The sequence below is a fragment of the Miniopterus natalensis genome, chromosome 10 (genome assembly GCF_054644295.1).
Source record: "Miniopterus natalensis isolate mMinNat1 chromosome 10, mMinNat1.hap1, whole genome shotgun sequence".
NCBI lineage: Eukaryota > Metazoa > Chordata > Mammalia > Chiroptera > Miniopteridae > Miniopterus > Miniopterus natalensis.
Window position 1 is genome coordinate 76,899,856 of NC_142090.1, and position 16,197 is coordinate 76,916,052.

The 16,197-nt window shown below is 45.5% G+C and overlaps 1 protein-coding gene across 2 annotated transcripts in view; it reads left to right on the top strand.

Annotated features, from left to right (window-relative positions):
• Positions 1 to 12,942, top strand: part of CHN2 (chimerin 2) — a 56,378-nt gene extending 43,436 nt beyond the window's left edge. For both annotated transcript variants that reach the window (XM_087821236.1, XM_016222293.2), the window contains 6 exons: positions 990 to 1,074; positions 5,457 to 5,630; positions 6,685 to 6,762; positions 8,856 to 8,993; positions 10,609 to 10,714; positions 11,117 to 12,942. In XM_087821236.1, coding sequence (XP_087677362.1) covers positions 990 to 1,074; positions 5,457 to 5,630; positions 6,685 to 6,762; positions 8,856 to 8,993; positions 10,609 to 10,714; positions 11,117 to 11,288 — 753 coding nt within the window. In that variant the 3' untranslated portion in view covers positions 11,289 to 12,942. The remainder of the gene's footprint in view (positions 1 to 989; positions 1,075 to 5,456; positions 5,631 to 6,684; positions 6,763 to 8,855; positions 8,994 to 10,608; positions 10,715 to 11,116) is intronic.
• Positions 12,943 to 16,197: the final 3,255 nt, after the last annotated feature.

Here is a 16,197-nt window from a genome sequence, read left to right on the forward strand (position 1 = left end):
TTTCATTATTTAATAAAGTGGTATTATTTCTGTATAATAATGCTACCGATCTCTTCATATTGCTTTATCCAGCAAACTTGATGGCCTTATTTCTTCCTCTAATCATATATTGTATTTCTTTATCAAGTTCCATTTTGCTGGCAAAACTCTGTAGAATCATGCTCAAGAGAAGCATTTATAGGAGGCCACCTTATCTTTTTGCCGACTTTGAAGGAAATTATTCTAATGTTTCATCTTTAAATGTGATGTTTATTATGTGTATAACATAGATACCTTTAATCAACTATTTTTAGGAGACTTCCGTCTATTCCTAGTATGTTAAATGATATTATTATGAATAAATGTTGAATTGTATTTGGTTGTGGGTATCCTAATTTTCAAGATGATTATGTGGTTTCTCTTGTTTTGTTATTGGGGTGAATTCTAGTAATATGTCAACTACTTTAAATTTATGAAAGAAACCCTCCTTAGGACATTTTTTAAATATAATGCTATATTCAGTAGGAACCTTTTTAAAAAGAATGTTTACATTTATATTCATAATTGGAATTGACCTATAATTTTACTGTCACGGGGCCCCTTTGGTCAGAAGGAGAGAGTAATTGAGTTCTGACCTCCAGAACTTGCTGAGCAGAATGCAGGTTGGAGCAACCAGCTTGGGCTCCCCCGGGTTTGTCCACACAGCGCCTTGTTTAGGGTTGTGAGAGTCTCATTCTTTAGCAGGTGGCGTGGCCCTATAATCTGGTTTCTCTACATTCCTTTCGGACTCTGGCCCTGGGCATGGTAGATTGGTGTGGGATTTGCAAAGATCAAAGCACATCTCGGTTTCCTCTGGCCTGTTTGAGGAAAGAAAAGGCCCTGCGAGGTATGCTCCCTCCCGCAAAGGCCTTGGTTGTTGTTGTGGCTTCATGTTTATTTGTTGCATATCTGAGGCCACCTGCCTCCAAATGACTGAATTTTCTGACACTTCTCTTCTTTTTGCATCACAGGTCCACACTTTTCGAGGCCCCCACTGGTGTGAATACTGTGCCAATTTCATGTGGGGGCTCATCGCCCAAGGGGTCCGGTGCTCAGGTAGACACATAACTTTCTGTACCCTTTTTCGTTTATATAAAGTGCCACCATGTTGAGCTGGAGAGCAACTCTCCAGAGCTGGGAAGTAGGCCCAGATTAGCTCAGAAGTCTGCCTTTCTAGAAGGTTCGAGGCATCCTTCTAGGTATTTGCTAAAATGGAAAGGAATAGCTTATGTTTATGCAAGAAAAGAAAAACCCAAGCAGATACATTTCCATAAGCGCCTGCCTGCCTCCCAAAATAGGCAGCATTCTTTAAAAGAAAAAGAAATTAATTCCAAAGGAATTGCATAGATAGAAAAGCTCCCATACTCCTGTGAGCCAAAATGGGCAGCTTGGAGAAACAGATCATCGTCACATAGTGTCATTAGCTTATTTATTTCCTTTTCATCCCCACTTTACTACAGAAGAAAAGTCATAAAAACAGTAATACTGGTGAACACTGACCACATACCAGGCAGTGAGCTAAGCACTTTCCATTTATCATGCCAATTAGCCTCACCAACAGACCGCAGAGGAGAAGCAATGTTTCTCCCCATTAAATAGGTGAAGAAACTGAGGCTTACAGATGATTCTTAATTGCCCTTGGCCATGTAATAAGCGGTGGAACATTGACTTGACTCCAGAGCCCGTGCCCAGTATTTTTCTGCTATCAGATAACAATGAAACTACACACTTTGATTTGATATCACATATTTTCAAAGCCTTTTGAAACCCTAGGTGTTTTTCCACCTACAACTGAACACACACACCCATTGCTAACAGCACGCAACACATCTAGTTAAGACACTGCTAACAAAAATAGCGAAGGATTGCCAAGTGAATGTGTAACTGGGCTTCCTAAGCCACCTTGCCAAGGTTTATCTGGCAAGCAGTCCTGGCCGAGAGCAAGAATGGCCTCCTGAGATGTATTGATTGGGTTTCCAACAACACCATGACTGATTTTTCCTTGCTAGGGGAAGATTTAGAAACAAAATTCTTAGGAAGCCTTGATAATAAAATAAGCTAATGACACTACGTTACAATATTCTTTTCCCCATGCTGCCCATTTTGGCTCACAGGAGCATGGGCCTTAAATCCGTTCTCTGCCTGAAAGAGGCAACCTTAGCTCCTACTGTGTAGATACAGCGATCACGGGCGGTGATGCCTGGAGGGTTCGAGCAGATGCTCATATATGCCAGTTGACTCTACCCGCCTCCGTCTCTCATCCATGGGACAAGCAGTAAACACAGGCTCAAAGCAGTCTTCCCAGAAATGTTCCAGATACTCCGATGAACCCCAAAGATTTGGTAACACCAGGAGTTGCGAAGTATATCACAGCTGAGCCCCTGAGCAAAGTGGTAGGATGTCTGAAGTACTCAGTGGTTATTAATTCAGCCTGCCTGATCCTACCTACCCAAAATATCCCTAAGTGCTGGTATTATCCAATTTCACCAAGAAACCGGTCCAAAGTCAATATTATGAAAACAAACCTCTGGGATTCGGATTAGTTTTGAACAGCGGCTTTCTCTGGGATAAAAGGGTTTGGGTGGCTTTTTTTTAATAAAACATATGCTGAGACTGTATGTTAGCATTCTCCAGTGGCCACCCTGGAACCTCATATTTCCCCTGAGCAGCAGTAAACCTGAAAACTGATCATTAAAGTTTAAAAGAACAATCATGGCCTCTCAACTCTCCATAGTTCACATAGTTTAAACAATTTTAAATGGAAATGTATTCGTTTGCAAAACCTGAATATTTTTATATATTCTAAAACCTCTTCATTTTCATAAAGTATCAGTATTTAATTGTGCGTAAACGCTGTTGCTTCAGATATTAAAATGAAGTTTATGAGGAAATTAAGACTAGAATTATTATATAAGCGAGTATTCCCACTTCTGGATATGTACCCCAAGAACCGAAAGCAGCCCCTCCGAGAGATTGTGGCCCACCTGTGTTGAGAGCAGCATTTTTCGTAATAGCCACAAGGCAGAAGCAGCCCGGTGCCCAGCATGGGTGAGTGGTAAACGAGGTGTGGTATCCCTGTACCGTGGGATATTACAGGAGGTCCTGCCGTGTGTTAGAACAGGAGTGAAAACTTAAGGGTGTTGTGCTGAAATAAGCCTGTCAGAACAGGACAGCTACTGTGTGATTCCACTTGTGCCAGGCAACTAAAGTAGATTCAGAGACAGCAGGTAGAGTGTGGCCGCCAGGGCCGGGGGGAAAGGGTCTGGGGAATTAGGGTTCAAGGGGCACAGGGCTTCAGGCTTGGAAGACAAAAAATGTTTTGGAGATGGACAGTGGTGACATTTGCACACCTATAGAAAGGTTCGCAACACTGCTGAACTCTACACTTAAAAATGGTTGAAATGGTGAACTTCATGTTACATGTATTTTACCCCAGTTTTAAAAATTATTTTAAATGAAGTTTGTAAAAATATAGTAAAAAATAATGAAATCACTTAAGAACAGCTAAGCAGGTACCCTTCATTTCCTGTCCTGTTCGCTATTTCTTTTATCGAATTCTCACGTAGTGCCCATCACCCCCCAGACTTTACATGTATTAGCTTCTCTGATCCTCGTGATAACCTGGGGTGGGTGCTATTTTGCTCTCATTTTATAAAAGAGGGTCCAACCCTAGCCGGTTTGGCTCAGCGGTTAGAGCCTCAGCCCAAGGACTGAAGGGTCCCGGGTTCGATTCCAGCCAAGGGCACATACCTCGGTTGCAGGCTCGATCCCCAGCACCGGTCAGGGTGCATGCAGAAGGCAATCAATCGATGTGTTTCTCGCACATCGATGTTTCTCTCTCTCTCCTTTCCACTCTTTCTGAAAAGCAATGGAAAAAATATCCTCAGGTGAGAATTTAAAAAAAAAATTAGCCCGGCCGGGCGTGGCTCAGCAGCAGTTGAGCATCGACCTAGGATCCAGGTGATCAGGGATCGATTCCCGGTCAGGGCACATGCCCAGGTTGCGGGCTCCATCCCTAGTTGGGGGCGTGCAGGAGGCAGCCGATCAATGACTCTCATCATTGACGTTTCTCTCTCTCTCCCTCTCCTTTCCTCTCTCTGAAATCAATAAAGATAAATTTAAAAAACAAAAACAAAGAAATCAAAAAAAAAAATTAAAAGAGGGTAACCAAGAAAACCAACCAGGTCTTTTTAGTTCCGATGACCACAATTTACATCTACTAAATAGGTCTATCAAAACGTTACTGAAGTTTGCTTGAGCTTTGGTGAATTTTTCACATTGATAGAGCTGAGATGAATTAAAACTGGCTTTTCCTTTGGAAGGAAGACAGCAAGAACTTGGTCAGTAAACATTACATAAAAATCATGTCATGATTTTCAAAACTCATTTTTGATAGTTTTACAAAAGCTTAGATCCTCTCAAATCCTTGGTGTGGTTAAGTGCTTTTTTATAAAGCAGCTGATTATAATAAAGCAGTTGATTGTAATATTTATAATGAGTGTAATATGCATATGTATATTAGAATACATATCACTATTATAGTTATTCTTTGTACCTAGAGAAACAAGTAACGTTAAAAGGCACTTTGACTAAGCAGCACATCAACTGTGAACAACTTCAGCATTAAATTTTTATTTCCCGGAATGTAGACTGTGCCCTGTTATTGTTCGAGAAATTCCATCAGTGGCTCCCAACTGCTCACAAGGCTTCACTCTGCCCACAATGTGTTCATTCAACTCAAAAGCACCTTTTCAGCTTTGCATCTTGATATGAGCTTTATAAATAATTGCTTTAATCATCACATTACATGGCATTGTTCTGAATTGTAAACCCTCAGGTGCCCCCACTGCTGTCCAGTTGGACATTCCTTCCACTCACAGGTGTCAAAATAAGGCAACTCGAGGGAAAGTGTCCTGCCCGGCTGCCCACAGGATGGAAGGGAGTGGAAACCGCAGGCACCTTCCAGAAAAGGGGCAGATGCCGGTGGTCATGGGTTCCCAGAGAGAGTCATCTTGTCTCCCACAAGGGGAGCATCTAGGGCTTAAGAGAAACAACCCAGCAGAAGTCCCAGGTGCCCTTTATGAGCCATGACCAGCTCTGGGAATCCACACCCAGAAGCCCACATGGGGACCCAGGGGCTCCGGTCCCTGAAGGGAAGGAAGCATACAGCCTGGCCAATTACCAAAACCATCTCAGTGAGATTATGGCCCCCCAGCAGAGAAAGCTTAACGAGGAAAACGGAATTATGTGAGAGTTTCCTGAGAAAAGGCGGATTTCACACTCGTCGGGTGGAGAGCACCGCCCCTCAGTGGGCTGGATGTTCCAGGGAGATACGGCAAACCCTCGGGTGTTTTCATTTTTATTTTTGGTAACGTATCATTTGTGCTGGGCTTAGACAGAAGGGCTGGGCAAGTTTAATGTGGCTTCTTTGTTTACAGACTGTGGGTTGAACGTACACAAACAGTGTTCCAAGCACGTTCCCAACGACTGTCAGCCTGATCTCAAGAGAATCAAGAAGGTGTACTGCTGTGACCTCACGACCCTGGTGAAGGCTCACAACACCCAGAGGCCCATGGTGGTGGACATATGCATCCGGGAGATCGAGGCCAGAGGTTTGGGGAGGGCTCCTTGATGGAGTGATTTTATTTTTACTGTGGCCAAGGGAACTTTCATATAATTGTTAAATTGACTTTCCACTATCAATGTTGGAAAAATAGTCTGCCCAGGCGCAGTCCACGCATGTGGGCCCACAAACTAAATCAGTTTCTGTTTCATACATAAACCATTCATGTACGAAACGCACTCATGCATGCATTCAACACATGCTTGCTGAGCATTCATTATGGGCTACCCAGGATAGAAAAGTCATTTTATGACTTTTCATAAAATATAACATTTTCAAATGAATGTATAACATTTATTTGAAAGTATAACAAATCAATCATATTTAAACATTTAACATATTGTCATATTTATGAGTAAACATAAAGGCTCTAAATTTGTTGTTATTTTTATTATTCCATTGCAGTTGACATTGGATAATATGTGAGTTTCAGGGGTACAGGACAGTGGTTAGACATGTATATACTTTAGGAAGTGACCCGCCCCGGTGAGTCTGGTACCCACCTGGCATCATACAGTTATTACAATATTATTGACCATATTCCCTATACTGTACTTCACATCCCTGTGACTATTTTATAACTGTAAAAGGCTATAAAGTTGGGCTTGTTTCAACAAAATCGAGATCCTCTGTGTCGCACACATCTCTGCATTGATGTGTGTGCCCACCCAGTGTGGCACATGGGTTAAGATGGTGCTGGCGAGAAAGCGGGTGGCTGCCCGAAGCAGTGAACGGCGGCCAGCAGTTGGGTGAACAGAACAGGCAGGAGCTCGTGTGGGTGAGAATCATAAACGTGGGCTCGCTCTGCAGAGCCAGGCAGGAGGAAGACCCGGTCCCGCGTCCCGATGCCACACGGCGAATAAAGACGGGCGTGCGGGGAAACTGAGACTGACAAGGCCCAGCGCTGACGGAACAGCTTGTGACATACAAGAGCAACGACAGGCTGTGCTCATTTCCTGATAGCGCACAGGGCAGATACGAAATGAGGGTCATGCTCAGATGTCTCGGGAAGCTGAAGTTAAAGCCTGTCTCCTTTTTAACAGGATTAAAGTCTGAAGGCCTCTACAGAGTCTCCGGGTTCACGGAGCACATCGAAGACGTCAAAATGGCATTTGATAGAGGTGGGCTTGCGCTTCCCTGCCAAACAACTTACCCTGAGTGCCCTGGGTGTGGAAGCAGGTGTCATTCAGGCTGGGACCAGGGTCTCGGGGCTCCTGAGAGCTGCTGTTCTTCAGGAAGCCGGGGGATATGGTTTACAAAGCTCCTACTTCTCTGCCTCTCTGGGGGAGTATTGTTTTTAAGTGTGGACAAGTGGCCATACAAGGAAGTGAGCTTAAAATACCCCTTGAATGGGCCCTGGCCGGGTAGCTCGGTTGTTGGAGCATCTTCCTGATAGGCCAACGTTGCTTGTTCGATCCTGATCGGGGTACATATAAGAATCAACCAATGGACGCATAAATAAGTGGAACAACAAATCAGTGTCTCTCTGTCTCTCTCTCTCAAGATAAATAAATAAATGCTGGTGCCACTAAGATATTTGAGTTGGTTGCCCAACATTTATGGTCAGTCCACACGGCACCTGGATACCCTCTGACTCCCTCATCTCGGGCTCCCATTGCCCTTCCCCTTCTCCCAAAGCTCCAAACGAGAGAGCGTAAGGGAGCGGGTGGGGTACCCCGCACAGTGAAGTCGGGGAAGCCTGTGGAAGGTAACTCCTTTTGTTCCTCATGACTGTGTCATGTGCTCTCCAGGCCGTATTATCTCTTGGGAACTTCTTAAAAATACAGATCACCAAGGCCCACTGTGGGACTCATTCAGAAAGCTGGGTGAGCCCACAGTTCTGTATTTCTAATGAATGGTCCAGTTAATACGGGTGCAGCCAGTCGAGCGATGGAACCCACTAGCCCACTAGCTGGAACCTCCACTCTCTGGAATAGTAGACGAGGTCTCTGATGGCCTGGCTGCCTTACCTATTCAAGGTCACGGCCAGTTTCTCTTCCCTGTGCACTTTGGGCCCCAGCAACGCTGAAATACACCTCAGCGTTTTCATGAACGAGCCCACGTTGCTCTGTCCATCTAGAATGGGTTCCCATCTCCGCCTGGCAAACCATCCCTGCCCATCAGGGTCAGCTAGTCCTTCCTCTTTCATGAATCCTCCCCGACCCCCCAAGCTGACCCTAAGGGTTCCATTTCCTTTCTTGCCCCCCACCCCATGTTTCCACATGTCTCCAGCAGGGCAGTCTTTCAGTGTCCTTGTCATTGCCGAGTTGCATGCCTGACTCCCAATCTACTAGAGCTATTTAAAGGGAGTGTGTCCTTTCTTCTTTGACTCACGGGGGCTTAACAGTCCCTGGGACACAGTACACTCTCAATAAATGTTTGTTAAATATGTAAATGGGACCACATGGCATATCTGCTACACTCTCGCTATTTTCTGTACATCGCCTTTTTTTATCAAACCAAATTTGCTCAGGCAAATGTTCTTTCAGTTCTTTCTATAAAAAAAAAAAAAAAAAAAAAAAAAAAATGCTGATAGTCCCTATATGATGAAAATGGTTTTTATCCAAAAACCATTATAGTATGTGCCACTTAAATGGGATGATATTTACTAATGGTCAAACAGAAGGCCAAAAACATCTTGTGAATGACTGTGAAAATGGTAAGAAAAACAATATTACCTATACCTGCGGGAAGGCCAAGGTTTCCCAAATTTAGGTCCTAGGGACTGGGGAGGAAGAATTGAGCTCAAAGAAACTTCAGTGAGCCTGAGACACACACCAGAAGCTGAAGATATTTAAAAAGTATTTTGTGTATATCATCTTCAAATCCAAGCCCAAAGAACACCAGTGAAGCTATTTAAGGGCTCCTTGACTTATTTCTATTACAAATCTGGTGGTTACTGTATTTGTTGTGAATCTAGATACAATCCAGAATATGAATTTAGTGCAAAATTTCTATTTAGCAAATTACCAGATGCAAAGAAACATTTTAAGCCTGTTTCACAACCCTTTTGGCTACAGTAACCCTCAGACCCCAGATCGCTCTCACCGAGCGTCTGTGTTACTTCCTGCATCTCTGTGATGAGAAGTAGTCAGCTGAGACTTGGAAGGGAGTATTCACTGTTGGATTTTTTTTTTTTTTTTCCTTCCTGGGCATGCTTTCACTTGGTAAAATCAGGTCCTAATTAGGAATTGGACCACTGATTGTTTTTCAGATGGTGAGAAAGTAGACATATCTGCCAACATCTATCCAGACATAAACATCATCACCGGAGCCCTTAAACTGTATTTCAGAGACTTACCCATTCCTGTCATCACCTACGACACCTATTCCAAGTTTATAGAAGCAGCAAGTAAGTACTGAGAACTAGTTTTTCATTTGTCCCAGCTGTTTAAGTACAGTGCGTTTGAAGTCAAGAAAATGAAAACTCAGAACTGTGTAGATTATTGTGTGAGCCGCTTGCTTTGCAATTAGCCACAGTGGTGCAGTTGATAGAAAAGAAGGCATCGAGCCCCGGCTGAGCTGAACCAGTACCAGGGCACTCGGTTGAGCTGAAGCCTCATGCCAGGCAGCTCTGTCCCTCCCCATCGCCTCTCCTGTGCTGGGAACCTGCACCGTCAGGCCTATTCCGTTATATGTTGAAAGCAAGGATGTTCCTATAATAAAAAATAATTAGATATTCTTTGGTGAGGACTGTAGAGATTGACTGCTTTCATCCATTAGCTAGAATCCTATTGCTAATCAATTAAAGTCACACCCCAACTTTTTCCCATTGAAACTTTTCAAAATTAATAACAGGCCAAGAGCCCGGCCAATGTGGCTCAGTTAGTTCAGTGTTGTCCCATGCACCAGTAGGTCGCTGGTTCGCTTCCCAGTCAGGGCACATGCCCAGGTTGTGGGCTTGATCCCCAGTAGGGGTCGTGCAGGAGGCAGCTGATCAATGTTTCTCTCTCATCGATGTTTCTATCTCTATCCCTCTCTCTTCTCTAAAATCAATAAAAATGTGTTAAATATATATATATTTACCCATTCCTGTCATCACCTACTCACCTATTCCAAGTTTATAGAAGCAGCATATATATATATATATATATATATATATATATATATATATATATAATCTTGAAAGGTATGTGCTACTAAGTATAGTAGTGAGTCAGGGAAACTCACAGGCAGGCTGGGATTAGTGCACTGTGCAGAGGAGCTGTGGCCCTTCCTCCTGGTAAGAGCATCCCTTCCCTTCCTGGGTCCTAGTGGTCCTGAGCAGAGAAGGTTCTAGCAGCAGGGGACCCTCCACCCCAGGAGGAATGATGACAGAGCCTTCTTTGGGTGGCTGCCAGAGACCTAAAAAGCAGAGGCACGCACGCTTCCTCCCATTGTCCATGTGCCTGGAGCCCACTTCCTAACCCGGACTGCACACCAGGGCCCGCCGCTCCAGCGCTTTGGTGAAACGTGCCGTTAACGCAGGCTGGCCTGGCCGGCTCCTCGGCCAGCACCCTGGCGTTGTCAAAGTTACTCGGTTCTGGAAGCCGGCCAGGAAAGACTTAATTAGACAACTTTAAGGGAATGCTACCAAGTGAGATCTGGTTTAAATTAAAGCTTGCGACGGTGAGATTTCTGGCAAATCCACCATTGAGAAGAAGCTGGGCAAAGCCCAGTTCGTGTCTGTGCCTCCAGTAGGCATCTGCAGGCTGCAGGCTCCTGGAGGGCCAGGACCGGGCCCAGCCTCCTGCCACCCACCCACCCACCCACCCAGTGGACAGTCAGTACGCACGTCATGTCCAGCCTCAACCCCTTTCCGGAACGAGGCCGGACAGGAACACATTCGTCGCTTTAAGTGAAATGCCGCCCGAAACTGCATGCTCGTAGTAGATCGCCCCTCCATCTGTAGCCCAGCTTCTTCTCGCGTCTCTGCAAGCTTGAACGCCGCGGGCTGTGCTGATATCCCCTATGTGTGATCTTCGCAGAAATCGCCAACGCGGACGAGAGGCTGGAAGCAGTCCACGAGGTGCTGATGATGCTGCCTCCCGCCCACTACGAGACCCTCCGGTACCTGATGATCCACCTCAAGAAGTAAGCTCGCCCCCGCCGACAGGCCCCTTGTGAACCAGCCCAGACTAAGATCGACACCCCGTGGGTCAGCTGGTGACCTGCCCCTTCAGATCCATGTTCTCTCCATGACACTTGCACGTTTGGTCGGCCAGAAGGACCGACTTTCTCATGGTAAACATTGTGTCTATACCAGATTCACTTCGTCACTCTGCCTGAGGCAATGTCCCCAGTCGAAAAAGGAAATGAAAATTAAAAAATCAGAAAATCACCTTTCTAAAAATACTTTGCTGGAATCCTGATTTTCTCAATTTTCTTTAGCAGTTTCCCAAACCAGAGACGTTCTTGGGGGCACGGGTACATAATCAGTGTAAAAATGCGTCCACAAGTCGACGTGATGTCTCTGTGTACGTGTTTGTCTTGCAGGGTGACTATGAATGAAAAGGACAATTTCATGAACGCTGAGAATCTGGGGATCGTCTTCGGGCCCACCCTGATGAGGCCCCCTGAGGACAGCATGCTCACCACCCTCCACGACATGCGGTACCAAAAGCTAATTGTGCAGATTTTAATAGAAAATGAAGATGTGTTGTTTTAATCCACAAGGGAAATGAGCTGAATGGCTGCAGCCCCATGGAAGTTCCAAAGGCTAAAGGAATAAAAACTTTTCTTACACTTGATTTGTTTTCCAAACCAGCGACAGAATTTCCTGGACCGCAGGTGCATGGCCGAGTCGGCTACTGTGTCGCACAGACGCTCGCTTCCTTCACGTGAGAGCCGCGAGGGCGAGGGTCAGAAAAGGCCCCCCCCTGGGGTCTCTGCCGTGCCTCGTGTGTACGTCTGTTTGGCTGAAAGAGTGATTAAAAAAATCTTTCTTTAACTTATTAAAAACCAATGTAGACCTTTAAACTTCAGTCTTATCCGTGATAAAAGGGAATTCCATTCATAGAGGTACTTGATACAGTTATACATTTTCCACTTACAAAAAAGAAGACAATTCTATATGTTAAATGTTAAAGGAAACTTATATTGTAAGATGTATTTTTATTTGAGCTGCAAGAATGTTACTTTATTTTAGCAAATAGAACTCAATGCAGTGCATTGATTATTCCCCTGTGTACCTTGTCCTGCCTTCTTGCTGTGATTGCTGGAACAGTTTACCATGAATGCAGTATTATCTTGACATACCTCTGTCCTTCTCAGAGCTTCCCTATGAAATTTCACCTGCCACCTGGGTCCCGCCCTGCTTTTGACCGTTTCTGCTGTTAAGCATTGGCCTTTTGCTATCGTATGGTATATGTTTATAGCAATTGTAGAATGGTCTGAGACATCTACACACTTTCTTCCCATAAACATTTGGTAAAGTCCCAAAGCCTGTTTGGAATTGGTCACAGTCTTTCTGTATCACGTGTGCACATCCCAGAACATGCAGAGCGTGGTCACTTTCCATCAAATTTGGGAACACTGGGTGTACCTGTACCTGGGCTGTATAAAAAGTTAGCGTTTTTTCTCTTTTCTTTCCAGGCAAGCACTCTGACTTCATCTGCTAACACCAAATTGTAGTTTTGCCACATTTCTGTATTGATGAGAAGCAAATCTGCAGAATAATTGGCTTTTTTTTCATTTTTGTTTTATAAACAAGCCTATTTTTTAAAAGTAAGAATGAACAAGTTTGGTTTTGATGAATATTTGTTCCTCTTTGATAAAAGTAGCCCTGTATGGATAATAATTTAATATGATTTTATTACCACAGTCCTGACTGGTTCTATTTATCTTAGCATGAGCTTTTCACACCGAGATTTCTATATTTTGTAACATAGGTAAAATATTTAAAACATCAAAAACTGTAAATCTAGATTTTTTTTTTTTCTCCAGTCCACCTGCAATGTCTTTTCCTCTGATTGTCTGAGATGATTTATATGATTACTCACTAGTCTTGTTTTGGAGCAACCAGAAGAAAATTACTGTGATGAGGGAGCTGGAAGGAGTAGACAGTGCAGTTGTCCCGGGAAGTCCCAAGGGCTCCGCTGATGGACTTTATTGGCTGGTGGGGGTCAAGCACTTGTGCTTGGGCCCTGCTCTCCTGGTTTCTCCCAGCTGTACAGGTTGGTTCGCTGTAGCTTATGTCCTTCTTGATACTGTCAAAAATTATCCGGAAATGGTTTTATTTTGTGAAGTGAGCAATACTTTGTAATTTATGATGGTGTAAATGGAAGGAAAGGCATTAAATGTATGAAATTCTCTGTCTATCATTTTGGCGTATGCACAAGAGATTGGTGTTGGGGAAGGAAAGTGCGGGGATGGGGGCAGAGAAAATATTCTAGGAACATTGTTCCCAGATGAATTCTGACAATAAATATCTATTCTCACCAAAATGCAACGAGAACATAAGCATCCGGCTGAGTCCCCAGCTCGCTGCCCCACTCCCTCCGCCAGCTTCCTGCTAGAGAGCCTGCTTGAGATGAAAATTGCAATGACCCACCTGCACTCCCGGTATGACCTGTTGCATTTAGGTCATTCGCTGAGACATGTGACCTTTAGAGCAAAGCGCTCGAGGCCACTGGCAGAACAGAACAAAAGTTTTGGAGCCACAAAGACTCAAGTTCAAATCCCAGCTCTACCAGTTATCCGCTGCGTGCCTGTGACCTTGGGAACGAACTTGCTTATCTGAAAAACAAGGGGAAATAGTCTGAGTGTGATATCTTAGATGAAATGATGATCTAAAGTAATTAGTAATAGTTATTTCTTGTTATTGCCATGATTTTAAGAGTGATGGCTCGGAAGGAGGAAAGATAGAGCATGGGGGTGGGGAAGGAAGAAACATAAGACGAGAAGGATTTGTCCCAGGTTAAATCCAAGCCCGGGTAATTAGGGGGGTACTATAACAGGGTTTTGTAATGTGTGATGAAGGTCACTCGACCCCTCTTCTTGAGCACGATGACAACACTTGATCCCCTGGAGCTCGCGTCAGTCTCGAGCCTGCTCACCCAGGCCTGTCTCCCCCGCCATCTGGCAGCCTCACGCGGCTCCTCTTACCTGGCATGAAGGCCCTGCCGCTGGAATGGCTCTGAGGGTTAGGCCTGAAGGGAATCGGCATTGTTTCCAGAGGCCCAGGGTGAAATCATCCACAAGTGGATTGTGGGAGGTGGGACAGGGACAGGGGCAGGGCTGGGGAGGACCCTTTCCTCTCTCTCCCATCAACATCAGTGGGCCCCTGGTCTCCGCAGCTCCGAGGGGGGCTGGCGCAGGAGGTGGGGGGCAGGCCGGGAAGGGGCGGGGGGGAGCACAGACAAGTACTCTGACTGCAAACCCAGCTCCGCGCACGGATTCCCAAGCCCCATCAATCCCCAAATTTATTCTCAGTTCTTTAGAGTTTAAAAATATAATGTTTATTTTTTTCAGGCACTTTTTAATGGGCCAGACATTGTGACCACTTGGAACCAAGGAAGAGGCCTATCTCCCTGAAAGAATTAAATAATGATTTTTAGTCTGGCCGAGGAGAGAAAGCTGGTCACGTTAAGGGTTTTGGACCCTAACATAAGGGAGAGGCATGCTACCGACAGCTTTTTTCTTTAATAAACTTAATTTTGGAATATTGTTATATTTACAGAAAAGTCCCAAAGATACTGCGGAACGTTCCTGCGTGCTTCTTACCTACTTCCCCGATGTTAACATCTTATGTAACCACAGGGCATCTATCAAATCTGAGAAACCAACACTGGCCCATTACTCTTAACTCAACTCCAGGCTTTATTCTGATTTCACAGGTTTTCTACTAATGGCCTTTCTGTTCCCGCAGGCAGTCCAGGTTACCACGTTGTAGCATGAATGGGTTTTTAGGGACAGATAACACAATCTAGATTTTTAAAGGCTAACTCACTTGACTGTGGGTCCATTGGAGAATATGCAGGTGGGGGAGGGGGGGTTAGTAGGGTAGATGCAGGGGGGCAGGGAGATGTTCCCTCTTGTCATAGAGGACTGAGGCCATGTAGCCTGGGTCGGGTGGTGGCAAGGCAGAAGTAAACAGGACTGAGTTAGACTTAGGAGGTAGCGTTAAAAATGTTTGGTTTCTAGATTGAATTCAAGAACCAAGGATGACTCTCGGGTTCCTTCATTTGATAACTGGCTAATATTTACTGAAATGAACACAGAAAGAGGAGCTAGGGGGCCTTGGGGAGGGTTGGAGGAGGTGAGGGAGGTGATGAGCTCAGTGCTAGACCTGGATTGGAGATCCCTGTGCAGTTTCCAAGCAGAGATGTTTCATGAGCAGTTGTGTTAACAGACCCGAGCTGGTGACAAGGATTTGGGAGTGACTCACCAGAGGTAACAACTAGAACCTCGGGATTGAATGGGAGTACCCAGGGACACAGCACAGAGAAATGTGGACAGGCCTGGCCCAGTTTCCTGTTGCACCATTATCCACAAGAGGGGAGGAGAGGGGGGAGGGCAGGTAAGGTCCATTTAATGTCATAAAACACAGAGAGGGGCCTGAGTGCAGTTCAGAAGGACGCTCTGCCCTCAGGTGTGCTTCACATGGTCCTAGTCCATTTTTTTGGTTCCACTTAGATTGATTTTGCTCTGTTGGACCCTGTGCCTCAGAGGGCGGCCCAGATGCTCTGTAAATGCAACTGAGGCAGCGAGGCAGTGTCCTTTTTTTCTAAGTTGAGTTGAAAAGATTTTATCATACTCGAGGGCCTCCTCCCCTCCTCCTGCTGGAGGCGGTGCAGACTTCTAACTCAGCAGTTAGCACAAAGTACTGCGATTTTGAAGACATCGGTCTCCACTGAAGGGCAAAGTCCTTGAGATCAAGAACCGTGGATACCACGTGCCAGTCGGGCGCCCCCACTCCTCCGGCCAGTCTCAGCTCAAGGTTCACCGCCTTTCTGAGCCTTGCCCGGCTTCCCCAGGCAGAGAACATGGTAGGTGCCAGCCGTGAAGATGTGAAAGTTCTGAAAACCAGAGAGTCGGGTTTGACCAGGACATGAGGTGTGAGGAGGGGGCGTGAGATGAAACAAGCAGCCCTGGGCCAGGGAGTAAGAAACCCGTGTGCCAAGCATGAGTCAAGCTCAGGAAGAGCCGTTTGGTGACACGTGAAGGACAGACCAGAGGACGTGAGAACCAACAGAGACGCGGAGCTAATCAGACGCCGTTACGCAATGACAACCTGAACTTGACTCCCAACAGGCCGGAGGGAGAGCCATGGGTATGAGAGAGATTTAAGGGACGTCAGAGCTGATCACCGATTGAATGCCAGGATTGAAAGGAAGGAAAGGGTCACAATGACACCCCATATCTGGTTTTTGCAGCTGAATGGATATTTAGGAAGATAGAAGAATGTGGGAAGGAGCAGGGGCCGAATGCTTGGACCGCAGGTTCCTTCCTTTGCAGTTATATGGTGTCATCCCTGTTGCTGCCTAGCAAATTAGAGCTCTGGGGCTGTTAGCAGCTGACTGCCCAGTGAGTTTTGGCAGCCACGCCACGCCTGCCTCCTGCGGCGATGTCTCGGG